The 27488-nt window shown below is 44.8% G+C and overlaps 1 protein-coding gene across 2 annotated transcripts in view; it reads left to right on the plus strand.

Annotated features, from left to right (window-relative positions):
• Nucleotides 1-26381, plus strand: part of LOC8036201 (piwi-like protein 1) — a 65802-nt gene extending 39421 nt beyond the window's left edge. For both annotated transcript variants that reach the window (XM_029991960.4, XM_029991959.4), the window contains exons 7-19: nucleotides 2200-2394; nucleotides 5224-5332; nucleotides 5605-5728; nucleotides 7230-7347; nucleotides 8411-8528; nucleotides 9836-10023; nucleotides 15418-15566; nucleotides 15641-15765; nucleotides 16248-16422; nucleotides 16730-16886; nucleotides 19488-19613; nucleotides 19717-19864; nucleotides 25650-26381. In XM_029991960.4, coding sequence (XP_029847820.1) covers nucleotides 2200-2394; nucleotides 5224-5332; nucleotides 5605-5728; nucleotides 7230-7347; nucleotides 8411-8528; nucleotides 9836-10023; nucleotides 15418-15566; nucleotides 15641-15765; nucleotides 16248-16422; nucleotides 16730-16886; nucleotides 19488-19613; nucleotides 19717-19864; nucleotides 25650-25766 — 1849 coding nt within the window. In that variant the 3' untranslated portion in view covers nucleotides 25767-26381. The remainder of the gene's footprint in view (nucleotides 1-2199; nucleotides 2395-5223; nucleotides 5333-5604; nucleotides 5729-7229; nucleotides 7348-8410; nucleotides 8529-9835; nucleotides 10024-15417; nucleotides 15567-15640; nucleotides 15766-16247; nucleotides 16423-16729; nucleotides 16887-19487; nucleotides 19614-19716; nucleotides 19865-25649) is intronic.
• Nucleotides 26382-27488: the final 1107 nt, after the last annotated feature.

Raw genomic sequence — 27488 nt, forward strand, 5'->3', positions numbered from 1 at the left:
AAATACATTTTTCAGCTGTGTCAATTTAAAAGGGATGCAGCGGTTCAGGCCAGTATGCTGTAGTGCCTTCATCACGCCTTTTATGTTGTTATTGCTGTGAGGCACTGCCCAAGTAGAAGAGCGGGAGGGATAACCCCCGAAACAAGATGAGGTTTTCTGTTTTGCTGCAAAAATATAACTGTTTACAAAAATTTGCTATAAACAATGTTCGGTTAAAGGGCAACTCCACTTGATTTCAAAAATTTTGAGATAGTGGCCGAATTTGCTTTTTGAAGCACTCAAAAACAATCCCCAATCCTTTGTTTCGCGTAAAATAAAATATTTTTCGTGTAATTTTACTCTAGCCATGATTACAAACCGAAACCGAAATGGTGGCAAAGCCGGACAACATTGTATATTCGGCATCACTAAGCATGTACAACCACGTGATATACAAGGGGAAGAAGGAGCTCCTCTATTATCAGGATCCTCCTTTGTGCCTCCTGGATTAGCACAGGCGTCGCTATTCTCCTCCCAGAAGATTATAGAAGATTAACCTGTCACTCAAAATTCTTACAAAAGTAGCTTCCCTCTCCCCCTTTTACTTGGTGTTCAAAAGTATGGGATGTAACACAAGCCGCGCTCAAAAGGCGATCGGCTTATCAGTAGTATCAATAGTCGAGCGCCGGGCCGGCCGAGTGCGTCACTCACGTCTTTCACGGCGCTGGCGCCACCCGTGCTCTCCCCGGGAAAAAAAAAGAAGCTGTACATGTTTGATGATGCGCGGACATGCCGGGAGAAGGAATTTGGAGGAAGCGGAAATGCAGTTGGGCAGCGTTGTCTGGCCCGCACGTCTCATCCAAAACCGGCGGATTCGTGCTTGTCAAACTTTGACAGCGATTTTAATCAACTTCTAGGCGGAATTCCGTCGTAATATTTGCCATGGGGGTTTTGCAGATGATAACAAAGAGAACTGTATAGTTTTGCACTACTGGAAAAGAAGCGGAGTTGCCCTTTAAGGGGAGGCAATGAAAATCACACGGCATGTTAGTCAAAAAACTGGTAGGCCAAATTTCAGCTCAAAAGGTCATGTTTACTCAAAGTTGCATCACAGTTTGTCACCAAAGAATTATAATCATTAGTACAAAAGAAAAAAGCCTATCTTTTTATATACAAAGGAACTCAGAAGCTCATCTTCTCGGGACATTGCCGCCTCATGGACAGGCTGTGCCTCACTCTCCATCACTTTACTGGCAGCCTTAATGGCCTTAATGGCAACGGCCGTATTTTTGGAAAAAAAGGTCGAGATCGAACCAGGCCGATGAGGCGCGTGACGTGAAGATATCTCGTTTCCTCCTCTCTTCGCTTCGCCCCCTCGAGGCGGAGAAGACGCGAGGCCGTTCCCTCTCCTCGGAGAAACAAGACGTGAACGTACCTGTCAAATGTGCCTCCCTTTTTGAGAAAATACGATCATCCGTTTGAGATATCGCTGTATGAGTGATGTTTTAGTGTTTGTAGCATCCCAGTGCACGCTTTTGCCGCCACATAAACTCAAATACTGTTTTTTAGATTTCCATTCTTTGTCCAAAATTTTAATTTTTGAGCATGAAAAATTACAAAAATTTAAAATACAAGCTCCTAATTATCTTCCTCTTTAAATTTCACTCTAGAACAACTCATATAAATGAATTCAAGTTACGTAATAACAAAACTACAGTTTTCCTAAAGTGAAATTTATGCCAAAAAGTGGAACGGAGAAAAATGTTTTCAAAGTGTTCCAACCCCTGCCTTTTTTTAGCATCGGAGCACCGAAAATAATTTATAAAAAATTAACTATGCAGTGTAAACTAATGAAACTTTCTGGGTATTCTCTCTAGCTGTTGGTGGATGTAAATATGACATTTTTTTTAAATTGAATTTTTTTGCCGAAATTGTTTTTTCTGGGAAAATCCATGAAAAAAAATTGTTTTTAAGCACACGGACACGAGTGGTTCTGATTTTCCATTGCTCTTGCACATTTACGCTGGAATTTGAGCTCACCTTGAAGCAGTCTATTAGTTTAGAGCTTCTGCAGATTTAGCTTTGACTTGGCATCAGAACTGAGCGAAGTGGCTTCTCCATTCCATTGCGGATTGTCAAAGCATGAACCGAGTTGTATGCAACCTCCGACTTGGACGACCCTGCTCCCCTTGCAAACTGTGTGTTGTCCATGCCGTGCAGCCTGGAGATCTGGGAAGGTCTGACGACCGCTGTGGGACAGCATGATGGTGGCATCCTCATGGTGGTGGACACTGTCCACAAGGTGCTCCGGACAGAGAACGTACTCCACCTTCTGGGCTCCCTGCAGCAGAGCGCCAGGGGCTCGTACAAGGACGAGGCCATCAAGGCCGTTGTGGGTTCCATAGTCATGACAAGGTGAGCTCAACTTCGCCTTTAACGATGTCCGCGGGACCGGCAAACTTTTTAGTGGTGCAGGTAACTTGTTGTAGTAGTTTAGCGCAAAAAAGTCAATCGCAGAGAACTGAATTTGCGCTATCGCATATTGAAAGATCTGCGCGCATCTCCGATCGCTCGGCGCAGCGCGCCGAGCAATATGAGCAATGCAAGCACATCTTATCGGGGACGTCGGCTACCCAGCGGTAGTTCGATCTGCTTGAGGTCAACGCATCATGCCAGACAAGCAATGCTGGGACCCAGTTTGTCATAGTCGTCATGAAAGTCCTGAACAACCTCTTCGCGCACACGAGGTGTGGAAGCTGTGTTGCTGGAGCCCTCGTGCTGAGCAAGGCCACAGACAAGGAATATGGCTTGGCTGGCAAACTTGTGCTCTTCTGCAGCGCTTGTGACTTCCAGAAGCAGTTCTCGTCTCTCAGGGTTGCTGGAACAGCCAAGATTACTCCCTTTGAAGTCAACATGAGGGCCATGAAGGGGATCCAGTCGATTGGCAAAGGAGTGACAGCCCTGGCAGACTTCTGTGCCCGCATGAACCTATCTCATCAGGGCCTGCCACACAAGATGTACCAGGGACACCTGAAAAAGTTTGTGTGGGCTTGTGAGAATGCAGCAACCGACAGTGAAGCCTCCAGTGTTGCTGTGGTCAAGGAGCTGTACACAGGCTTCATAAACCCCATTGGCAAGATTGATGTCGTCGTCGTCTACACCAATGTGGGAGCTGTACGCAGCTCCCACATTGGTGTATGCTGCATTGTGGAGCTGTACTCTGGCTTCGTCATTGATCATGTGGTATACTTGCAACTTTTGCCTTGGATGTGCCTTGGGACCCGAGCCCGAAAATGATGGCTACAGCGGCTAGTATGAAACCCACGACTGCCAGAGGAACATTGAGTGCAATGCTGGCCGTTTAGAGGTGGAGGCTGCGCTCACAATGCTTCAGAGGTCTCTGACCAAGCATGATCTCTGCTACACCACCTTTTCTTTCGGAAGATGTCAGCCGGACATTCCATGCCTTGTGTGAAGCGAAGGTTTAGAGCTTCATCAAGATAGAGAAGGACTGTGTGAACCATGTCTGAGCGGATAGGAGCTGCCTTGTGCAACTTTGTTGAGAAGAAGGCACAAGGCGAATCACTGTGTGGGAGAGGCAAGCTGACGCAGGAAAATATCAAGACAATCACTAACTATTATAGCTAGGCTTTCAGGAGCAACAGCCATATGTTCCAGGGATGAAGAGGGCAGTGGAAGCCACACTCTCTCTCATGACCTCCACAGACAGCGGCCCAGACCACAGCAAGCGCCCTGATAGAGCTGAGTCCTGGTGCAAGTTCAGCAAGGCTTTGGCAAACAGTGAAGCTCTGCCGCCCCACAAGAATCCTCCTCCGGTTTGTGTTCGGGCTGCACTTGAGCCAGTGTTTAATAGGCTCAGCAGTGAAGACCTGCATTCAATGATCTGGACGCAGACTTCAAAGAATGCGAATGCCTCCCTAGACAGCATGAAGAGGGCTGCGGCTGAAGCTGTTGCTGTCTACAACCAGGGAACGAGGGCGACCAATGAGTCCATTGCTGCAGGCCTGGGCTACGCCACCGGTGACTACCTTGTCCCCCGAAGCGTCGAAAAGGACAGTCCCCGTTTACGTAAAGCAAACGCGGTGCACCGGAGGAGCAGTAGCATGAAGGAAAGGTTCTTCAAGCAGCACAAGGCAGGAGCATCTCGAGATTACAGCCCTGGACAGCTGTAATGGCATTTTCCAGTGCCATGTTAAAGAAGGGCCCTTTTTAAGGCCAAACAAAATTGTATTTGGAGCTTGAAACTCTCGCTTGCCCCTCCCGTTGTTCAAAGTTGTTGGCTCGTTACTTTACAAGCAATTTTTTGCACATATCGGTCATTCTTTACCATTTTTGCAATGTTCTCGAAAACAAATTATTGTAATGTTTAAATTAGTTTGTTTAGAATGCACTACATTACATCTTGATAACTGTTATTGCATAAGGGTTTTCACATAATTTACTGTAGTCAGTGCCAAACAGGAAAATGTGATTTTAACAATATTTCACCCATTCTTTCAAATTTGTTTTTTTCTAATGTGCCCATGTATGGATTACATCATTTTTTATGTTAGATGTTCATGAAGCACTACACCTTGGTGGCAATTATTATTTATCATTCTTCACACATTTTTCTATGTTCAATGTATGAACTTGAAATTTCTCAGCTTCGTGTTTTTTGTCAACATGCTTAGCCTTATGGGGGTTTTCATGAGGTTGTTATCATAGCATTCTGAAAATTATGATACCGTTTTATTCAGAAAGGACTGGTCTACGGAGTGAAGCTATTTTTTTACAGTTTATAATGACAAAGAACATTTTATGATAAATAATGTGACCTATTAGTGTCACAATTAGCACATTTTTAAACAATGCAATTTTGTGAAAATATAAATAGCTTTATAATGCATGGCAGACCTTTAGCTATGCATCTACATCAATCAAAGAAATATTTTTTTGTTGGAAATGGCCTTAACGACCCGTAAGAAATTACCAAATTAGGCAATGCTGTTTGTTATAACTTGAAAACAAATTAAGGTATTTTAAAACTGATATCATATTTCAAATGAGGAAGAAGAAACATGTATGCACAGTAATTTTCATTAGAACGGCTGCAAAAATAAAATAGTCCATTTTAGAACAAGTGACGACGGGGAATTTAACACCAATTGCAATTGCCACATGTATAGGAGCTTGGCAGCGTGCAAGTGGCAGTTTCCTGAAAGTTTGGTATGCCGTTTGCAGATACAACAACAAGACGTACCGGGTGGATGACATTGATTGGTCGAAAAATCCTCAGCAGACCTTCGAAACCCGGAACGGGCCGATCACATACATGAAGTACTACAAGGATGTGAGTCTGGTTCTATCGTTGGCTAGTTGTGAGGGCAAGCATTCTGCAATATGTTTTGCATGAGGCATTGATCTTCTATGTTTGAAAATAGTATTGATAGGAAGTTGCTTGAGTTCGTTGATGTGTTTGGCAACACATTTGAGTTGCAAAATGTATTTCTACGTTTAATTAAAGACGTATTAAAATGAAACTACTCTCAACAAATGTTGCAATGCTACGAAGCTGTTCCATGTAGTGCACTCACAGGGATGTGTCTGTGTTTTCCTGCGCAGCACTATGACAAGGACATCCGCGACGTGAACCAGCCGCTGCTGGTGTGCCGTCCCAGGGAGAAGGACACTCGTGTGGGACGCACGGAGAACACCTACCTTATCCCCGAGCTGTGCTTCCTCACTGGTGCGTAACTCTGGATGCTCGTCGTATTGATGCGTTGAACAAAGTTGAGCAAGTAAATTGGAAGCTAGGCCAGTGGGAGAGGGTGTGTATAATCGTAAATCAATGCCGCTTAACACACAATTTTTTTTAGTTTTATTGGTGGGACATGCTGGCAGCGTTATACAAGCTAAGGTTATAGATAAAGTTCGAGCCCTGGCGGGGCTCGAACTCCGGACGGTGCGGTGGTGGTCAGATGCCATAGTCGTCAAGTTCCTAGTACTACGGCTGGTTTGGAAGGTTATATTATTTTATTTGAATGCAAGCATGCCGGCAAGAGCAGCAGGTTTTGGGTGAAGATGATTAAATAAAATAAACAATAAGAATAGAACAATAGTATGAAATTGATAAAAAATGTAATAAAACAATAGAAGACAATAAAAACCAAATGTAATAAATAAGTGAAGAGATTAAAAATATAATAGAAAGATTGAAAAAGAATCTTGCACAAACTGCACGTGATATGTGTGGGACACATTCTGTGCTCACTGGTCTTTGTAAGCAAGTTTAAACCTGAACAATAATTTTTTTTTTTTGTTTGTGTAGTAAGGCTTTTATTTACACTGCCAAACCTTGCCACTGGACCCAAAATCTGCGGAAAGACTGTGCTATGCTCTACGTCTTCAGCACTGACGGGAGACTAGGGGCACCGGAGTCCCGTCCCAACAGGGGAAGACCTATCCCAAACTAGGAAACTTTCACTCAATCTGGCAGATTCTCACAAGTTGGGTGACCATGGGCACGGCTGCTTGAGAGGGGATTGACCGTACCCTGTCCCAACGATGAAACCAACAAAGTTCTTTTCGGGAAGGTGCGGGACAACAGGCGCGTTGTGTGGTGTTTACGGCTCTTAAACAACAGGCATAGAGAAATTTGGATTTACCGCCGAGCTGCCGCTCGAACAGTTGAGACCAGATCGCTTCCTTGGCAATAGGCGTAAATGTGATATTGCGGAAAAACAGCCAAAAAAAAAAAAAATACGGTGGTCGATCATCGGGGAAGAAATCTGGCATAAGGAGGTCACCCTAGAGGTCAGTTTAGACGACCTCCTTGAGGTCGTCTAATACTACCTGTGGAGAGGTGGAAATGATGGAGGGCCTTGTTCGTGGTGAGGGGAAAGGAAAGGTGTAGGTTAATTATGATAATGATTTAATAAATGAATTTAAGGTCAAGAGACTTCTCTTCTCTCGTTGACATGCACATAAGAGAACTCTCCCAAAACTTGAAACGCTTTTCAATCTAAAAAAAAACAAAAAAAACTTTTACTGTTGGATTTGACTGAGGCAGGGCTCCACGGACCCCCAGAATGCCTTCGTCGACCCCCACTTGAAAACCACTGTCCTAGTTAAATGCTATTGCAATTCATAGGCAAACAACAGTAGTGGTTTCTGCAGCAGTCTTTGGGGGCGTGCTCCATTGCAAGGTTGGTTTTGTCGAGAGCAACGCCGGCACGTGATATGTGCAGGTCTGACGGACGACATCCGTTCTAACTTCACTATCATGAAGGACCTGGCCAGCGAGATGAAACTTGAACCGTCCAAGAGGGTGTCCAACCTCCGCGAGTTCATGCAGCAGATGAACAGGTGATGTCTTGTACATGTGCTCCTATCCTTGACTACATTGTACATTTGTTTCTTTTGTGTAATCTTTGGGCTTACGGCATTAGAGAGTGGAGTGGTTGCAAACTATATTGGTGGAGTATCAAAGTGCGTTATTATTAGTGGAGTAAAGTGGCTCCTAGTTGTATATTTATTAGCTATGGCGTTCTTGAACTGTTGGGGATCTTCCCATTGGTGCGAGATGGCACCAATGGCTTTCCCACACCAAAAGACTGCCATCCAAAAGCTGATGATACAGCTCGCGCACGCAGCAGATTCGCATTCCGCAGTGCGATCAGTTTGCGAGAATTCGCTGCAAACTCCCCTGAAGTTCGCAGGATACCATCGGATGCATACCTATTTGCGCTTTGCATTGCGATGAACATGCGAGAACCTGCTACAAACTTCGGTGTCGCGGGAACCGATATCCCATGCGCAGATTGTGGACAAAAGCGTGGGAACCCGCTATGAACCCGCATGTCACGGGAACGGATACCGCGCGTCACGGATGCAGTAGATTTGAGTATCATGGTGCGACAAACATAGGAAGTAGCTACAAACTTGTATTAGAGAAACCAATATAGCGCTTGTAAATCGTGGATAAAAACAACAACCAAAGAAGAGGGAACAAGCTGCGAACTTTCATGTCATGAGAATGGACTTGCAGATTGAGGATGCAACAGATTCACCTTTCACGGTGCTATAAACACAAGGGAAACTGCGGCGAGCACGCTTGTCACAAGTATGGATACCGCAGATCGCACGGCCGATGCGATTCCCGTCGGACATCGCATCATTGATATCTGGCGGGAATGGGAAGGTAAACGCTGTTACGGATATTACCCCAAAAGGCGGGATGAGTGATCTTTCTGGGGGTGGGCATTCGGTGGAAAATTTACAATTCTTTTTTTTGTAAAAAAAAAAGATCAGTTTTAAACAATGGAATTTCAACATGATCTAATTGAGGTGAATGTATTGGTGAGGGTTGCTAACAATAAATTTGGATGGAAGGTGAGGGTGAAGAAGTACCTTGATATTCTTCTCACAGGAATGAGCAGGTGGTCAAGGAGATGAACCAGTGGGGCCTCAAGTTCACCGAGAGCCTGGTGGAGGTGGATGCCCGTCAAGTGCAGCCAGAAAAGGTGGTGCATGGAAACGGACTGAAGGTGAGGGCTGACTGTCTTCTGAAGGGTCAGACTTCTCGCTGCTCTTCCATTGAAGCTGGTCTCCAAGTTGGCCCTTTTATCTTTGCTCGCCTCTGTTTTTCTTCCCAGTGGGATGTCTTAGTGGGCCTAGCTAACTAGCGTAATTGCGCAGGCTTGTGTTTTGCTATAGTTTGTCTCGCCTTATGAAAGGCTACAACCAAAGCATTGGGTCGCCGGGTCAAGCTTTGACATCTGTATCTGTGCTCCCGAGATGCGTGCGCCGATACGCATGTCGGAGCAGCATGCAGCGCGGTTTCTCTGGATCGCGGTTGAATTTGGTGACCCGTAACTTTGGCCGTAGTCCCTCGCATGGGAGACGGCTATAGTTTTCTGCGTGTCTCCGTTTAGAATGTGAGCGTGTTGCACTGACCTAGTGGGTTCGTAAACATTTTGGGCAATTCTGCCCCAGCCTATACTTCGTTTGCCTCAGTCTACGCTTGGTTCTCTTTTATGCTTGCCTCGGACCTGTGTACCTTTTAAGGGGAAACACTATTTCGGAAGGCTAACTTTTGAACCGTCTGTCTTGTTTGCGTGAAATGTGCAGGGTGTACTCATAGCACTGGACAAGGATGCTGTGGAAATTTTCAACCCTATAAATTTATCCCACGATGAGTTACGTAAAATATATAATAAAAAAAGTGTATCTGCTATCGTTTAGAAAGGGTAGTGAAAATGGCCAGTTTTTTTGCTGGAACATACAGCAGAATACTTGCTTCAGACAACTATGAAAAGAAATTTCAAAAATTATAAAATTTATCCACAAAAAAAAATATGGAAAAAGTTTTTTTTGGTGTACATTTAATTTAAAAGAAATATAAACTTTTCATAACAAAAGAGCATAAAAATGCAGAAAGTACACAATCGTGTTCTCCAGAAAATTTCAATATAGTGCACATTGACAAGACTTTGTGAGTGTGTTCTTCGTTATCCATACATGCCAAAACTTTGCAGTTCTGAATATGCGTTTTTTTTTTTTTTTTTAGAAAAAGGTGCAATTCAAAGTAGTGTCCCCCCTTAAAGGGGCACTAAAGTGGTTTCTTTAATTGGACGCTTATCACTCTAATCTTGGGTTTTTATTACCATAAATAGGCAATCTCAGGAACCACTTTAGTGACCCTGTTATGTTAGCTGAAGTTTAGGGATGTCCCTTCTTTTAGGCAAAGAGGGTTAATTGACATGGAGCTGCGACCTGCGGCCTCGGCTCATCATTTCTGTGGTTGTCTCGTTGGCCATGACCTTGTGTGCCAACATCCGTGCTCCTTCCGCAGTCGCAAGTGAACCAGATGACCGCGGACTTCTCGAGGGAGATGCGTGACAAGACCATGTTCAAGGCGGTCCGGCTGGACTCGTGGACGGTCATGTGCCCCCGCCGAGACATGCCCAATGCCCATGACTTTGTGAGGGACCTGCTGTCGGTCAGCAGCCCCATGGGAGTGGCCATGCAGCAGCCGCAGATGTAAGTTCCCTTTCCCTGGTCATTTGCCCCGGAACCAAAGAGATAGAAAAACTGTCAATGGACAGCTTTGGTAGATAAATATGATTCAATGCATGCACAAAATTGTCGGCAGAGTATTTGGTATAGCGTTCGGGATTATCGGAATGATGTACTAGAACTCCCCAACTTTTGTATTTTAGTTTGTTTATAACTTAAGTTACCTTCTCTAGGGTCTGTACAGCTCTTTGAATGTCGGTGATTCCGATAAAAGCCTTTCAAGTGCCCTTAATTCTCCTTGTATTTCTCGTAAGTCTGCAAATTAACATGTTTTTGTGAATCACGGTGGCTTGAGAAGATCGTGAGTTTGCGGGAGCACGGATTCTGAAAAGTAGTAATCAAATAACATTACAAAAAAAAAAAAAAAAAAAGCCAAATGTATTGTTGGAAACATTGATTTAAAAAGAAAAAAAAAAGGGGGGGGGGGGGGCGGGGGGGATACTCATCCAAGCTCTGGCGATGCGTATGGTGACGCTCACCAGTATCGCGAAAGAAAAGTGCGCATAGCGGCATACTTCTTCTCTTTTTTTTTCTCTTATAACTACTTTTGTACAAGAACAACCTATCTGACAATTTAATCAGGCTAGAATTGTATCTCACAGTTTTCGTTGCGAAGCCACCAACGCTTGCAGTGATGATTGCTGTGCCAAGGGGCTAACCCTGCTACATCCTGCTACATTTCGCCAAAATATAGATAATCTGCACCAGAGGACCAATTAGGTTGCCTTTCAAAACCGAAACTAAACTGAGTACTGTACTTGAGCAGGCTTGTGTTTTGTGGTGCAAGCAGCCACCTGACACAAAGTACCGCACATCAATTGTCCACCCGGTCTTGCATGGTTTTCCCGGCGTATTGCGTTTCGCACTCTCTCTTGTGGGTCTCGTCTCTTCTTTTTTTTTTTTTTTAAATATATTTTCAGCGATAGACGCGGATGTGTGCAGACACTCCGATGCTATGCGTGCCGGGTACCAGCTATGCCGTCATGCTGTGAAACAAAACCACGTTTTTGCGCGGCAGGAGTCACTCACTGCCTTCCAGTCACTAGTCACTGCCTTTCAGTCACCGTGGTCGCGCGACGTCGAATGTTGCCGTCCCCACATCACTGCAGATATGGTACTTTCTAAAATGAAACTAACTACCGCCGCATGTTCATCAACATTCCTGCTCTTGTTTAAATCATACGTTACTACAAAAATCCCTCTTTAAGGGGGGACACTGCCACCAACATCTAGAGAGTATTCCCAGATATTTTCATTAGTTTACACTGCATAGTTAATTTTTTATAAATTATTTTCTGCCCACCGAAGCTAAAGAAAAGGTAGGGTTTGGAGCACTTTAAATGCATTTTTCTCCGTTCCACTTTTCTCCGTTCCATTTTAGTCAATCTATCGTTTGATAGTGGCAATGCAGGGAAGGCTCATTCTTCACTTTTCCAGACTGAAATTTAATAAGGAGTGCGGCTATGGAATTTTTTTTGTCACTTTCCGGATGTCTTTTATAAAAAAATGTTGACATTGTGTCGAAGACATAGAAGACCAAAAAGTTGACCAATTTCACAGAAGAGAAAATTAATAGAAATAAATTACTTTTACAAAAAACTTTCCATAGCCGCACCTCCAAGGCATTCTGCTACATATCTAGCAAACAAAAATCTTGAATATTGCGATAGTTTTCCAACAATAGATTAACTAAACAATGTAGGCGTGTTGCTGACAGAAGCTGCTCTAATTTCTTTCTGATGTAACCGACAGACCTGAAATTTTGTTATGCACCCTCTAGCATGACCACCAGCCTACCCTGTAAATTTCATTAATTTTAAGACAAGGGTTCAAAAGTTGACCCTCCCAGGGGGTGTCTCCCCTTAATGCAAAGACAGCTCTGTCAAATTATTGATTATCTAGATTCCTCTTTCTTTCGAGAGGGTCCTCGGTATACGTGAAAAATCTGCTGTGAAAGAAAGTTGGCGAAGAGAAGTAAGCTAAAGCAGAGAAGGCAATGTCTGCACGCTGAACCCGCACAGCGTGCTTGTTTGTCTCAAGTTCAGTCGTTGCACAAAGCGCTCCAAGAACGTTTTGAGGCAGGCTCGCAATGTCTTGCATCGATGCACTCAGGATCTTTATTTTTGGTGTGTTTAGCTTGTACCTTGTTTGCCGGCCTGGCAAGCACGCGCCACTGACTGTTTTTGTCGCATGCTCGAAAGTTACATTTTGTGTACAATTTTGGGGATAAGTTAGCGACGGAGCTGAGGGGCGTGGTTTCGGTTTCGGTCGGACAGCCGTTGTCTCCGCTCGCGCGACGAAGCATGTCCAACAGCAAGCCTGCCGAAGTTGGCCTCACATGCATGTGAACATGATTGCGTGACTGAGGCACCACCTGGGACGCTTGCAATTCATTGTTTTACGTTTACTTACTTTTGACGAAAATCTGGCACGTCGGGAACCAGTAAAACGGGGGCAAGCGGTTTTTCGGAGGTGCTCGGCAATGCCTACAGCACTCTACACATGTGGGATGTCTGAGCAGAAAAAAACAAAACCAGATAGTTCCGTCACAACACGTCACATCAGAACACAACACAAACACAAAGTGCCCTTCGTTTGTACAGCACTTAAAACAAATATTTTTATTTTCCTAAGAATATCTGCTCCAAAAGCCGCTTTTGCTGCTCCAAAACACTGTTTTGGTTGCTCCAAAGGCTACATTTGCAGTGATGGAAGTGCTGCGCCAAATTGCGCCAAGGACGCGATCCTGGTACATGTAGCGCCAAATTGTCATTTTACCGAAGAATTGCGCCATGCCTGTGCCGAGATGCGATGTAGCAATAAAAAAATAAAAATTGGAAGTCTTATCAGAGAGCGTGGCGGTACCGCAGTATTTTCCGCGCCGCAACTGTTACGCAAACCGAAACTGCGAGGGCACATTATCATCATCATCATTGAAAGGGACAACGTTGGCAACATCTGAGACCAAAGCCGCAGAGGCTAAGCGAAGAACCATCCCACTGAGCAGACTTAAAAAAAAAAAAAAAGAAGGCCGAGCTTGTGGATGTTTTCAATGTTGGCCCGCCCTGTTCCCGTGCGCTGGCTACCAGCGAAGTGAAAGGTAGCGCGAGCCCAATGCTCTGTGTATTACTGACCCGCGCGTGGGCTCGTGCAGTGTGGGCACCGTGTCCCGTGTCATCGCCGGTTTTGCTTTGGGTTGCCTCGATTTGTGTCTTCTGAGTCCTGACACCCTTGAAATCCTTAAGGGGGGATATGGCCTGGGAGGGTCAACTTTTGAACCCTTCACCCAATTTGGTTCAAATTTTGAGGGTTATTTCAGCACTATGAGGAAGGATAATCTGCAAAGTTTTAGCATTATTGGTCAACTTTAAAGCATGCTACGGTTCTCGCACTTCAGAAAAAAGACACTTCATTAGGAAGTCTATCGTAGAAAAATAAAATTAGCTGGTGGCAAACTTTTTGCCTTAATGTTAAGAACAATACCCACAGTGCAACCTAGATAAAAAATAAATTGCAAAATATTCAGTTATAACAAATATAAGAACATCCCAAGATTAAAAAAAAAAATGTAAAATTTTTGTTTCAAAAAAATATTTTTTTTTTTCATGAAGGAGTAGATTTTTTGAACTGTGAAGTAGTCTATCTTGTTCCCCAGAAAATTTTAGTCCCAGAAAACCTTGAATGATGTCCCTCTGTATTCAGAATGTCAAATGATAGCTTTCCTAAAACAAGAATTCCTGCCAAAAAGTGAAACTGAGAAAAATGCGTTTGAAGTTTCAACTTGTTTTTTTTTTATATTCGGACATGCTAGAAACTCGAAATTTACCCGAGTCATTGGTGGCACCTTCAACTACATGAGCATGAGGAGGGCAGTGCGTTGAGGCCCCCAAAGAGATTCGTGAGCTTTGTGAAACTGATGCCACAGTCTCTTCCAACGACGCCTAGACGTACCGCGAGTTCGTTCTCTCGAAACTTGCCGATTGATGGTGAGTGCGGTGTCGCGACGATGTCTCCGCAAGTCGAGCAGCTAACAACAAACTAAAGGTTGATGTCAACTTCTTGCAAGCTCAGTAGTTTTCCGTGGCACTTGAGGCAGAGTAAAATTGCAACAAGAGTCTGCATGGCGGACACATTGAGGAGCCGTTCAGGGGCTTTTCAACGGGAGCGTCTGTCAGCTCCGGGTCGTCCGTAATCCCCGCGTCGAAATCACGCAGGCTGAGCTTCCTCTCGAACGTGGTCAGCACATCCGATTCGGAGATGAAGCTGTAGGTTCCGATGTCCGCCAAGCACCAGTTGAGCATGGAGATCGTGACGACGGTGGCGGAGACGGCGACGATGGTGCCGGCGGAGACGGGTCCCCGTCTCCGCCGGCCCTTTGTTTCCGCCGTTGAGAACGCCGGCCAAAGCTACTGCAAGTGCTAACTTTGGAAGCAGGCATTTCTCGGCAGAAAAACTACCGGGAACAAAGAGGGAAAACGAATCTAAACAGCGGCAAACTAGCGATACGATCAGAAGCGAAAGAAGCTGCCGATAGCGCGCGCAGGCGGCCAATCGTGAGTCCTGTTTCGGGTCACAACCAATGGGATTGCTGGTATCATAGTTCCCACGTTTTTTCTGCTTGTATGTACGGGGTTCTCCCGGGACACAGATAGCCTCAAACGTAGCAAGCTTCTATGGGCAGAAACTAGAAGAAACGGCGCTTCCAACGAGGGTAAAATATCTCGGCTGCGTCAAACGAGCGCGGAGTAGGCCTAATTTGAAAATGCCGAACTTCGCCGTCTGCTTGCTCGGCGGGTCGCCGCGCGCGGCCGCGAGCTTGCCGAAAATAATTTTTTGCGAAATAAATACTGCGCATTTATAAATAAAACTTTCTGAAACTATGCTTCAGAACATAGTGAACCCAAATATAATATTTTTTGAAAATGCATTTTTTCGGAAAAAAATGGAATTTCGTGGCCGTATCCCCCCTTAAAACATCATTGAATTTTGCATCAAAAATTTTGTTTAAACCCTTTAACTTGTGCATCTACTTGTGCATCTACCTGCTTTATCGAGCAGGTAGATGCACAAGTTTAATTTTTTTTTTTTACAAGTCTCTGTTTGACGTCACGCCACAGCATTCTCAGGGCCGCCGCTTGCAGCTACAGGTCAATAAATATTAAATTTTTGCCTCACGATTACGCAGCGGAATCTGAACATTTTGAAGGAAGGTGATGTGTTCCCGGTCTTTTTGACAAATTAAACAGTTTCGAAAGTAGAAGATGCAAGCTCATTCAATGTTATAATCGTTCCACAAGCCCCTTTAAGTGCCGGAAATATGGCACGCCCGCTCACGTTCCGTCTCTCCGGTGCCTCCAGGGTGACGCTGGATGACGACCGCGTGAGCTCCTACATCAACGCGCTCAAGAACATTCCGAGGGAGACCCAGCTGCTGATGACCATCTTCCCGAACAACCGCAAGGACCGCTACGACAGCTTGAAGAAGGTGGCCTGCGTGGACATGGGACGTAAGTGGCGGCCCTCTCCGTTATATAAAAGGCCGGCGGGGCTCTCTCTCTCACGTTCCTCTTGTCGTCCCCAGTTCACACGCAGGTGATGCTCGGCCGCACCATCTCCAACAAGAAGAACCTCAAGTCCGTGGCCACCAAAGTGGCCATCCAAATGAACTGCAAGCTCGGCGGCGAAGCCTGGGCCCTCGACATTCCGGTCAGCCTCCCTTCCTTGTGTCACAATGTCTGGAAAGCGTCTTGCGACCAGTGTGTTTAGCGTTCCCTTCCACCCGTGCGTCGAAAGTGGTCCTCGGGTGGCAACAGGTTGTGTCGCAAAGTCGGGTGTCGCAATTCTGGCGGTTAGTCGCAGAAGTCTTGGCAAAGAGAGGATGCAAGTGTCGTCGTTGCGGTGTCCCACTTTCTGGCTGCCAAAGCTTTCGTGGACTGTTAGGCTCGAGAGCAACCCGCAACAAAATGGGTGTCTGCCGTGCCACCTCCACTGCAGTACTACCGCCAGGATTGCGGCAGGCAACAGCATGACACTGGCACGACGTCTTGGGGCGGAAATCAAGGGACGGTTTTTGAGGGCGCGGGAAACGCATCGGTCGGAAACGCGTTCTAAGTACTGTAATTAGGCTGCACGTGTCTGCCCGCGGGCATTGTGGATCGGTGTGCGAGCTCGTGCTGTCCCCTCTGCAGCTAACCAAGATGATGTGCGTCGGGTACGACACCTACCACGACTCAAGGCAGAAGGGCCTGTCCGCGGGCGGCTTTGTGGCCAGCCTGAACCGCACCTTGACCCGCTGGTACTCCCGGGTGAGCTTCCACCAGACACACCAAGAGCTGGGCAGCGCTCTCAAGACCCACATGGCGCGTGAGTACACCTCTGCCTCTGTGCGTCCGCGGTCGTTTCGCCGGGTCTTCTCCAACTTGCTTCCAACGGCCGTTGTCTCGATGAAAGGGATGGCTGAGAGACGCTAAAAAGTCACGTTCAGATATGTTTGTTTGTATCATGCGAGATTGGTCTACGCGCCAGCGGCTTGTGTTCCGCGGAACCCAGTTTGAAAACCCCTACTCTAAAGTGTAGCTTTTTAGTGGCTCGCAGACAAACTGAAAAGGAGACCATCTGTGCTAGTACAAGGAATAGCTGTGCAGAGACGTGTCCCGTGGGTTGCCCGCAGTGTCCATGAAGCAGTACCAGGAGGAGAATGACGGGGCCGTGCCCGAGCGCCTGCTGTTCTTCAGGGACGGCGTCTCGGACGGCCAGCTGCTGCAGGTGCAGGAGTGGGAGGTGGGCCAGATCCAGAGCCTCCTCACCGAGATGTTCCCGGGCAGAGAGTGAGTGTCCACCTTTCGTTTGGGAGGACGCCCCCTTCACCACTCGGTTAACTGGCGTAAATCATTTGTCAAAATTATTAGTTTTTTTTTTTTTTTTTTTTGTGTGTGTGTGTATGTATGTGTGATGTCTCGGCAGTCCGTACACCTTGCGAGCATTGTGTACTATACTCTGTTTATCCTTAAGGGGGGACGCGGGTTCTAAAAATGCAAAAAATCGCGAAAAAGTTCATTTTTCAGAAATCCTGTATTTGGTGCAATACATATCCAAGCACCTCTCTTCAAATTATTATAGCGTAATTCAAACTCAAAGTATAAAAAAAACGATAATTAGGTCGCGCGGAACGCGCTAAAAATCTTTCCGAAAGAGGAAACTGATGTCAAAACGCGCGCCCTCCGCGCGCCGCCGGTGCGCGCCCGTTTGCGGCCATTTTGGTCTCGTTCGAAAGCTTGCTTCTTTGTCTACATTTTTGGCGCCATTAAAAATGGCGTCCGCCCGGGGAAAGCACAGAATACCGCGTTTCCCCAGAGAAAGAAACCGAGCTACCGATTGGCTAAGAAGCACGGGCCGCAGCGAGCGCTGTCGCTATTGGCCGATGCGCATGCCCCCTCTCCTGAAATATGTCATTCTCCTCCCTCCTCTCCTTCCTCGCGGCGCGGAAGCAGTCGAGAGCAGCCGATATCGTTGTTTGTCGTCTGCTAGCGGTTGCGTTTTGAAACTTCAAGCACGTTATTTTTCGGCGTTCGCCTGCTTTGTTTAGCTCGACGTCTTTAGGAGACATCGGTAGTGATCGCGATGCCTAGCGTGAAGCTTTCAACGCAGCGTGCGTACGGCAAGCGGAAGCGTCGGGCGTAGAACAAGGACTTTGCTCGCATCGCCAGTTGCGTTGCTTGCGGCGGACATGCGGCAAGGTGTCAGCAGCTGCATCGTCTTCCGAGGTGCCCGCCCCTGATGTGAGCAACGAAGAAGACGACGGCTTTGACCCTGGTGCGTCACGACTCGACTTGCATTTCTACACGGCAAGCGAAACTGCTCAACGTGCGGCGCGGGCTGACGAGATGAAGCAGGATTTGACCGCGAAGAAGTCTGCCACACAACGGAAGTTTGACCTCCTCAATGTCGCTGTCGAGGATAAAGAGACAGATTTCTGCACGCAATTCGTGATCGTGGATTTGAACGGGCTGAACGTGTTCTTCGCGACCGCCAAATGTGAGCAGTGCGGAATGGCCGCGCCCGTTCACAAGCCGGTGCTTTGAAAATGTCCCCACGTCCCCTAAAAAAGCCCTTCTGAGGGCTAACCAATTGTTGCATATGGGTCTGCTTTCCCTACCCGTGTCTCTCCCTTAGTATGAAGTTCAAACCAAAGGCATTCCACCCATCTAAAGCTTCAATGTTGTTAGTTATGCATACCCAAATTTCAAAGTCGATTTTCTCAGCTTCGATTTTTTCAGCCTCTTCTCCGGCCAGGAAGGCTTTTTCATTCACTTGCGCTCAACCGATTTTCATAAACTTGGTACCATATTCTTTGGAATGAACTAGACTGCAAGCTAAAGCTATTTTTATTATGATATTTTGTGGTATGTAAAACTGGCATTTCATTATTAGACATTGTTATAGCCCCTATTGTATGTCTTCTATTCACTTTAATTTTTTTACATGTTTATATGGTGCTAAAGAAATAAAAATAGCTTTAGCTTGTATGGCATTTCTTTAGGAAGCAATTGATACCTTTTTTTCATTAAAATTTTAATAAGAAGGTTTTTTAAAACTTTTCCTGAAATTAGCTAATTAATATTTTATTTTGTTGATAACTTTTGACAAAGAAGAGATATCTGAAATCTGATTGCAGTTATGAAATCAGCACAATAAACTACATGCCTGCACAAAAAATCATTGAGATAGACCAATAAACAAAAAATAGTTTTTAAGAACCCACTTCCTCCCTTAAACTGAGATTCGGCCAAAGCAACAAGCGCGAGCTAGCCCGCCTTTCGGACTTCGATCCATGCACTTTTGGCGCGAGCGCTCGTTCTGTGGAAGAATGTTTCAAAGCAGCAAGGTCTCTCTTGCTTGTGCCATTGGCTCCTAAGGAAGAATGTAGTACAAGTATGGGAAATGGGGTGGGACTTCTTCTGCCACCTTTCTTCTATCTCAATGGTTCTCAAATGGGGTTCCACTGACCCGCTAAGGTCCGCGAAGCCCTCTCCTGAACCCCCGCCTCCTTTTCTTGAAAAAAAAGAAAAAAGAAAGGTTTGTGCTTAGTTGAGCTTGGGTAGGGGGTGCCATCTACTGCCCACTATAAAGGGTACAGCCATTACAATCTGTTCATCCTTTTACTTAATGCCTTTCACTTCTCTTGTCTATAACTGCAATTAGTTATCTTATTTTATATCCCCTCCCCATTCCCCTTTCACTGCTGGCATTAAGACCCCATCACTTTGGCGAGTGCCCCAAAGGGTCCTCGACATCCATGCTTGAGAACCACTGCTCTATCTCATAATCTCAAGCTTGGTTGAATTGCTGCCATCTTAGTGCAGCTGAACTTTATACAACTTTATTTCTTGCATTCTCCACTGACACATTGCTCCGTTTGCCCTCTCAAGGCCCCAGCTTGCATTTATCGTGGTCACCAAGAGGATCGCTGCACGCTTCTTCGGTACCGGTCGTGGAGCGTTCCAGAACCCGCTGCCAGGGACCGTGATTGACACCAACGTGACAAGGCCCGAGAGGTACGCTGTGCTGCCCCTTCCCTCTGAGATGGAGTTGCTGCACGCATTTGTTTTGTTTTTTGGCAGTTTCTGATTGCACCTTTGTTCTGTTTCTCACTTCCAGGTACGATTTCTACCTGGTCTCGCAGAGCGTCCGCCAGGGAACTGTAGCCCCGACTCACTTCAACGTAATCCACGACACGACGACGCTGAAGCCGGAACACATGCAGAGGCTGTCGTACAAGCTCACTCACCTCTACTTCAACTGGCCTGTGAGTTGCATAGCCGACCTCTTTTCCACAAAGAAAAGCCCCCACGTTTGTTCTAGACCAGGAGTGGCCAAACCGCGGCTCGCGGATTCCTTGTAAGGGGACCCCCCTCCCCCCTTCCCGCATTTCCCCAGGAAAAAAAAGGAGGGATTTCAGGCAGAATGAAGTACGGCTCGCGGTTTGGCAGCCTTGTACCTCCATACGTACTGTCGTACAGCCTTGTGCACTCATACGTACAGTCAGACTCTGAACAAAATTTAAACTTGCCCCCCCCCCCCCCCCCCCCTGGCTCTTAGAAGTTTCGTAATTCTATTTGCAGCTCCTAGGCCTGGTAGGCCTGGCCACCCCTGTTCTAGACGCTGCTTTCGTACACTAAAAGGGTAAAAACACGGGCAAGCTGGTGAAGAACTTGCATAGTATAAACGGAGGAACGGAACGATAAAAATACAGACAAAGCAAGTCTTGTTGGTAGAGACAAATTTTTCAGTGTTTTCGGGAAACGGGGCTTTGGACGAATAGAGGAAAATTGTGCACTGCGCTTTACTGTGCAGATCTTGGGGGATAGGAAATACGCAAAACACATTTGCCGCTGATAAGGCCCGTTCCCTTAGGCATCGCTTTAAATAAAAAAAGAGAAATAATTTTTTTTTAAACAATTCGGTTGGGACATGCGTGTCAAAAAAATAATATTATGCGAAGCGAAAAATTTTTAGAGCAATATTGTTGGTGCAAGACGCAATTTAGTCGGTAGTCACCTGCATTCCGCTTGTTTTCTCTCAACATTTTGGGTTCAGTTCAGAAACATCCACTGCGAAGAATAGATTCGGTAATTCCTTGAAATTATAGCCCCCGAGCTACAGTGACAACAGGAATGACAATGGGAGCAGTGCGTTTCGGCACCGCTTGATCTTTGACGCGTGCCACGAGACATGGAGATTTGGGGCGATACGGTGCGTCGACGTTCTGCGCTGTCCGGCTCCTACCTCGGAACTAATAACCATTTGTAAATTTGGTAAATATAAATGTAGTTACTTACACCAAGCTCATTACATTTCTGGTGACTCGGACATGCGTCGCCATGGCTATAGGAGCTGACCAAGATGCCCCCCTCGCAATCAGAGCTACCGCCGTCCCGACCCGTCCTAAGTTTTGGGCAGAGGGTCCAACGTTCTGGTTTGTGGAGGTGAATAAGTTCCGCCTGCGCCGAATAACCTCCCAGATAATGCAATAACCTTAACCTTAACGCTATTGCTACTAGGGATGCCGCGAACTTTTTTCGAATCGAAGTTTCGATGATCGAATCAAGCGGTTCGAAAGGTTCGAAAGATTTCGATTTTTCGAATTGTCTATATCGTAAAATTCGACGGAGGTCGAATTTTCGAACTTGTTAAGCTAAGAACTTTGACGCTTTTCGAACCGTCGAACTTATTACGCTAAAAAATTCTATCTTTTTCGAACTTATTGCGCTGCAAGGTTCGATGCTTGTCGAACTTTCGAACTTGACTGACCAAAAAACTCGATGAATTTCGAATTTTCGAACTTATTTATCAAGAGAATTCGAAAAGTTTCGAACTTTCGAATTCTGAAATGTCAGAAGTTCGACGAACTTCGAACTTTTAGGGTAAAAGTTCGACGTTCGTCGAACTTCGAAAGACCGGCGGACGGTTTCATTTGATTTCAAGTAGTCGGGTACATTCGTAATTTTTCTTTTCTCGAATTAGTACACGCGGTGCTGCGTTCCTTACGAAAGACAATGTCGTTTATTTCAATGTTCTGGCATGCTTAGGTTTAAGGGGAGACAGGGGTCTTCGGAGCAAAAAACTGCCTAAAACTGCAGTCTTTTGAAAATGGCAATGGCTGTTGTTCTTCTGAACCTACCAGACTTCTAATTTCATAGAAGAATATTTGAGCTATAAATCAATTTATAATGTCTATGCGGGCTGATTGTGCGCTGAAGCTGACTCTAAAACATAGTTTTCACAAAACACAATTTTTGGACTTGTTGAAAATTTGCAGGAGGGATATCCCAGCATCTAGAGCAGATAGAAATATAACCTCTCCTGAAATGTGTAGCTAAATGTGTGAAGCATACAATGTTGAGAGAAGATTTTTTAATATAAGTCTAGAAAATTTTTTATTTAATCTTCTGTTTTATTACTTGTTCGCCATGCATTGAGCACTGAGCTTCAATGTGTGGTAAAATTACTAATATTGGGTTTATCTTAAAAGTACTTCCAACATTGTATTCTCTACACTTCATAGTATCTAGCCATTTGTTAAAAAGGATATTTTATTGAGCTGTTTTTTCCCTATCGTTCCTCCAAACAAAGGCAGGCAAGTTTTAATTATCTTGAGGACAATTCTTCTGACTGAGAAAATTACCAGATATATGAAATCAGCACAAAAAACTGAACAAGCTTGTGCAATTTCATTTGGTTTGGTCGTAAAATAAGAAAAAAAGCTCCAAGACCAGTGTTCCCCCTTAAAGAAATAAATCCCCGAAGGGGCGAGGAAGGACAACGGGTTTTTGACGATTATCATTTGTGCCAGATTTGAAGCACGCTGCAGCCGGAGCTATTTATGGTATACTTTTTTAAGAATGATCTATGTATAGCCTAGGTAAGTGCCGTCCTAAGATGTGATGATTGTTATTCAACGTGAGTTTCGAAGAAATGTCCCAATATGTATCTGCTTGCAATTCTGACCTAAACTTGATATTTATTTTCGTCTAAGTTGTTTGAGGTATCGCATTTAAATTAACACCACAGACAGTACATATCTAATAGTGTTTAAGTTCAGCACGTCATTAAAAGAAAACTTTTTTTTTTTTTTCGCTTCACGTTCCTGGGACGTATTTCTTTTAGCCTGTACACATTTTGGTAAAAGAAACTTGTTTCGAAGTTCTGAACCTCTGAATATGCGATAGAACACTTCCGACGAATTCTTGATAGCTTTTTTTTTTTTCTCCTGCTTTTTATTCTTGCATTTATTCTTTTTTTTTTTTTTATTGGCACAGGTATTTAGGTCGAAAAGACAGCTTTAAACTTCCGAACCACTAAGCATGTGACGAGTAGTGCCTTCTGACAACGAGTTTCTAACAATGACCATCTACGCAACCTTTTATGCAGTGAAGAGCGACAGTAGCTACACATATGCATAAATAATTTCAGATTAAAATAAGCTCGACCACGCCCTCTTTCCCCGTATTGTTTTCTTTAACAGTCCGAAATACCTGCAAGGGAGAAAAAAAAGCTGAAACCCAGCCCCCCCCCCCCCCCCCCCCGCTACCCTCTTTCCCCCCGTTTTTCCTCTTCCGACGCCACTTGTATGGTAGAACGCTCCTCGACCTCGAGTTGTGTCGGCTTTTGTGCTTTTTGCGAGGCGATTCCTCCGTCCCAGAAAATAAACCTCCAGGACAATTATAAACTTGACCGGATCGGATTACTTCCAGCGTGCAAGGGGTGGCGAGCTAGTTTGCCAAGTCGCTTCAAGGTTCTTCCGAGCCTCAACCTCCTGCTCGCCCCTGGCCGTTTCGAACTGGATGAGTCTCGTAAAACAGTGTGTTCGTGTAATCACTACTGCGTGATAAAGACCCGACCCCCCCCCCCCCCCCCCCCCCCCCCCCGGGGGGCTGGCGGTCACAATTCTGCACTGGCAAATATTCTAACACGCCCGGGGCACTCATCGTCTCATTTAATTGCCTGACCAACTTCGCAGAATCTAGATATCACACCCTAACTTTTCTAAACTTGATTTTGTGAAAAATCAAGCACTCGTCGTCTCATTTAATTGCCTGACCAACTTCGCAGAATCTAGATATAACACCCTAACTTTTCTAAACTTGATTTTGTGAAAACCAGTGAGTCGTGAAAACGTTATTTGAAACTGAAACTGTGGAAAAACTTGAAAATCGGACTTCGAACTTTGAAAACTTGGATTAAAAAGAAATTCAAAATCTTCAATTTTTTTTTTTTTTTTAATTTAGCGTTCAAAGAAAATCGAAACCTTCGAACTTTTCGAACTTTATGCAGAAAGAAATTCGAAATCTTCGAAGTGTTCGAACTTCATGTCTGTAAAAATTTGAAGCATTCGAAGTTTTCGAATTTTTTTCCAAAGAATTTCGAAATCTTCGAATTTATCGAACCTGAAGTAAAAAAATATTCGAAATATTCGAATTCGAAATTTTAGAAACCGTGAAAGCTTCGAAATTTTCGAATTTGAAACTCCCCTGTGGTCAAAAGTTGCGAATTTTTCGAATTCGAACCTCGGTCGGTACGAAAATATCGAAATTTTTCGAAATCGAACCTCAGTTCGCTTCGCAAATATCGAAACCTTTCGAAATCGAACCTAGGGTGGTTCGCGACATCCCTAATTGCTACGGAGAAGATTCAGTTTACATATTCTGAGCTTGCACAGGCCCAAATAAATGACGACGAGCTTCCATCCGTCCGGGAAGTTGGCACTTCACCGATATTTGAGGACTTATATTTCCCAGATCACGGTGTGATCCTTGTCTGCGACAAGTCCACTGGAACCCCACGACCTTAAGTTCCAAAGAACTTACGTTGTGCTGTGTTCACGTTGCTGTACGTTGCAAAGTACAGCGACGCACGCGGACACTGCTCAGAGCGTTTCCCCTTCCATCACTACACTTCGAGCAAGTGCACGTGGACATCGTCGAACTCTTGCCCCCATCACGTGATTTTACCTAAGTAGTGACCTGCATCGCTTGTTTCTCCCGTTGGCCTGAAGTTCACCCGCTTGAGAACACAACAGCCGAGACGGTGGCCAGAGCTTTTTTATTCCCCGGGTTAAGCTGTTTCGGAGTACCTTCCACGTTTGGAGTGCCTTCCATGCCTCAAGGCAACGGATGCCTTAAAGGGATACTTCAACGAAATTTGAAATATACCCGTCGTGTCCACAAATATGCCGAATATGATGCACAATATCCGTAAATGACAATCGGACGTGTGTATTTTGAGCCTAATGGCTGTATTTTTCGTTGTAAACGGCCCACTCTGGCAAGCGCTCGGAGAACAGCCAGTGGAGACCACGTGACATCCAACGCAATCGTGACGTAGTCAGTCTCGGGACGAGCAAAGCTATGGCGAGGCTGACGTCGAGAGGATGGCCTAGTCATTTTTAATTTTAATTTAACCAATTAGTTTTCTTCTCTCCTTCAGTTGGATTTTATTTTTCACAAATCAAATTTGATGTTCTTGCCACCCTGTTTTCTTATTTCAAATTGGCTTTAAATCAGTTGTGCCTTCCCAGGTGGTACCGCTAGAGGCATATTATTTTATAATTATTTTCCTCCCTCACCTTAATTTACCTGTCCTTGGAAGTCCTCGAGTCTCTCAGTCATGCAGGTGCCTCGTTTCATTAGAATTGACTATATTAGAAACCCTTGAAAGATAAACTCGCAATTGACTTTACTCCTTTATTTTAAGCATTCTTACTAGGCCAGATGCAAAGAATGGTGTCACCTCTGGAATCAGTACAATGTGTTTATGAAGACTGGAGTGCCTTGGAGTTGACTTTAAAACATCACTTGAGAAGTCTGTCATGGTTGTGCAATAAAATGGCCTTTGCCAAAGCACTTTTATGAAAGTGATGCTAAAAAAAAAAAATGTGCTTTATTTTTTAACACATTTAGTTCCTTTCTTTTATCTTCTTTTTAATTTTTGCGATGGAATTTTAAGTGGATGAAGCTACTTCACATAAAATTATTGTTACAGCAGCTAACATGGTCAGTGCTTGAGTTGACTGATGTCTCTTTCTCTTGCAGGGGACCATCAGGGTGCCGGCACCCTGCCAATATGCCCACAAGCTGGCCTTCCTGGCTGGTCAGTCACTTCATGCTGAGCCTCACAAGAACCTCAGCACAACCCTCTTCTACCTCTAGGAGGTTGTTTTTGTTTTGTTTTTTCTACATCTAGAAAGCAGTGGTGGACAAAGCTTTCTTTCAGAGTTCCAAGTGTTGACGAGCATCTTTTTTTTTATAATGTTGTTTGTGTTGAAAGTTTCTAGTTGGATTAAAGTTTTCGTTCAGTTCTATGTGTAACTTTGCTCATGCTCATTTTCTGCCTCGGAAGTTAAGCTGTTTGAACAATACAGCTTTCTCTCTTTTATGTTTTTTCATCTTTCTGAAGTGCCTTGAAAGTGACATGTTTCATCGATAGTACTGAGTAGCTTTTCTTTCACATTGTGTTTATTTGCTTAACTGCCATTCTCGTTCCTTAGCTGCTGGAGTATGTAACATAAGTCTGTTTCGTGTACGGGCCAGCTTGTCCTTTTTTCAGTGTTGTGTTTTTTTTAAGGCCAACCCCTGCCCTCGCGTTCATGTCAACTCAACTGGATGTCGTATGTTAATGGGTTGTTGAGGACACCAAGACAGTGGTGGACTGCAAATGTTTTTTTCCTGATATAGTCAACCTAAGTGACTGGTTGTTTTTCTTCCACGTTCGTCAGTGCCTTGGAGTTCTATATTTCATTTCGTCTAATAAAGTGTTTTGCATAACCTTTGTCCACTCATTTGGTAGGAGCTACAAAATATTTAAATTTTATATCTTCAGTGAGTGGCACTGGAAGTCGAAAAATTTCAATTGCCAAATTGTATAGTTTCGGCTCAGTGTTTTTGAGTTGTATCTTTTTAATTCAGTTTTCTTTTTGTCCCCTGATTTGAATAAATAATCTGGGTTTATCGGCCAAAATTCTGGAGAATGTGCAGGTAACTCGAATGCTATACTAGGAAAATGCCCATTTGGCGATGGAGGGAAGGATGTGGTCCCTAACGAAAGGAGCGGCCTCGCAGTGCGGTTGCTTCCTGTAAAATAAACCTGTACATATTTATTTACTTTTGTAAAGCTTGAGTTTCGAAAAATGGCTATTTTTTTTCCTCCACTTTGTCAAAATTTATTTGAGGTACTGAAAATGTGAAACCCTATTTGTAGTGTAGAGCATTGGCTGGGTCTTGAATGAAGGAAGAATAGTGCAGTATTGCTGTTTTGTACCACCTCTGCACAACATTCCGGTATTTAAGTAATTCAATAACTGGATTAAAGTAGGCTTTAAGAAACTGCCATAACTAATTTTGAAATTTATAACACTAATCTAGGTAAGAGCAGTTCTGCCAAATAGCTGTGTTTACCTTGCCAGTGGAAAATGAGTTTCGGCAGAATGTATTTTATGTTTCAAGTGGAGTTCAAGAAGTATAGACGTGAAATCGAACGCGGTGGAAATTTCTAAAACTCTCAACATTACGCATAGCGACTGGACACTGCCAAAGTTGGATTTCTTATGATGTGAGCAATGTTTGAAATGCCCGTTTTGAAGTTGTTGGCAGGCGATGGGGAAAACGCCCCGCTGACGTTTCGTCTTGCCATAATTGGTGGGTCGTTGGGGCACTCGTCCCTTTCCGCCTGTCACGGCTAATGGAAACATTGGACTTCTCTCTCCTCGTGCTATGAGGGGAGAAAGCGTGTTTTTCGTCTCCGCTGCAACAACAGACGACAACAAATGCCGACACTGAAATCCCTGCAAAGTGTCCGTAAAGCTGTGCGGAGAGCAAGTCGTCTGTTTCCCGTGCAGGATTTGCAGCGACGTCAAAATGACTCCGAGCTTTGAA

The sequence above is a fragment of the Ixodes scapularis genome, unplaced genomic scaffold (assembly GCF_016920785.2).
Source record: "Ixodes scapularis isolate PalLabHiFi unplaced genomic scaffold, ASM1692078v2 PGA_scaffold1__304_contigs__length_218370807, whole genome shotgun sequence".
In the NCBI taxonomy this organism is placed as follows: Eukaryota; Metazoa; Arthropoda; class Arachnida; order Ixodida; family Ixodidae; genus Ixodes; species Ixodes scapularis.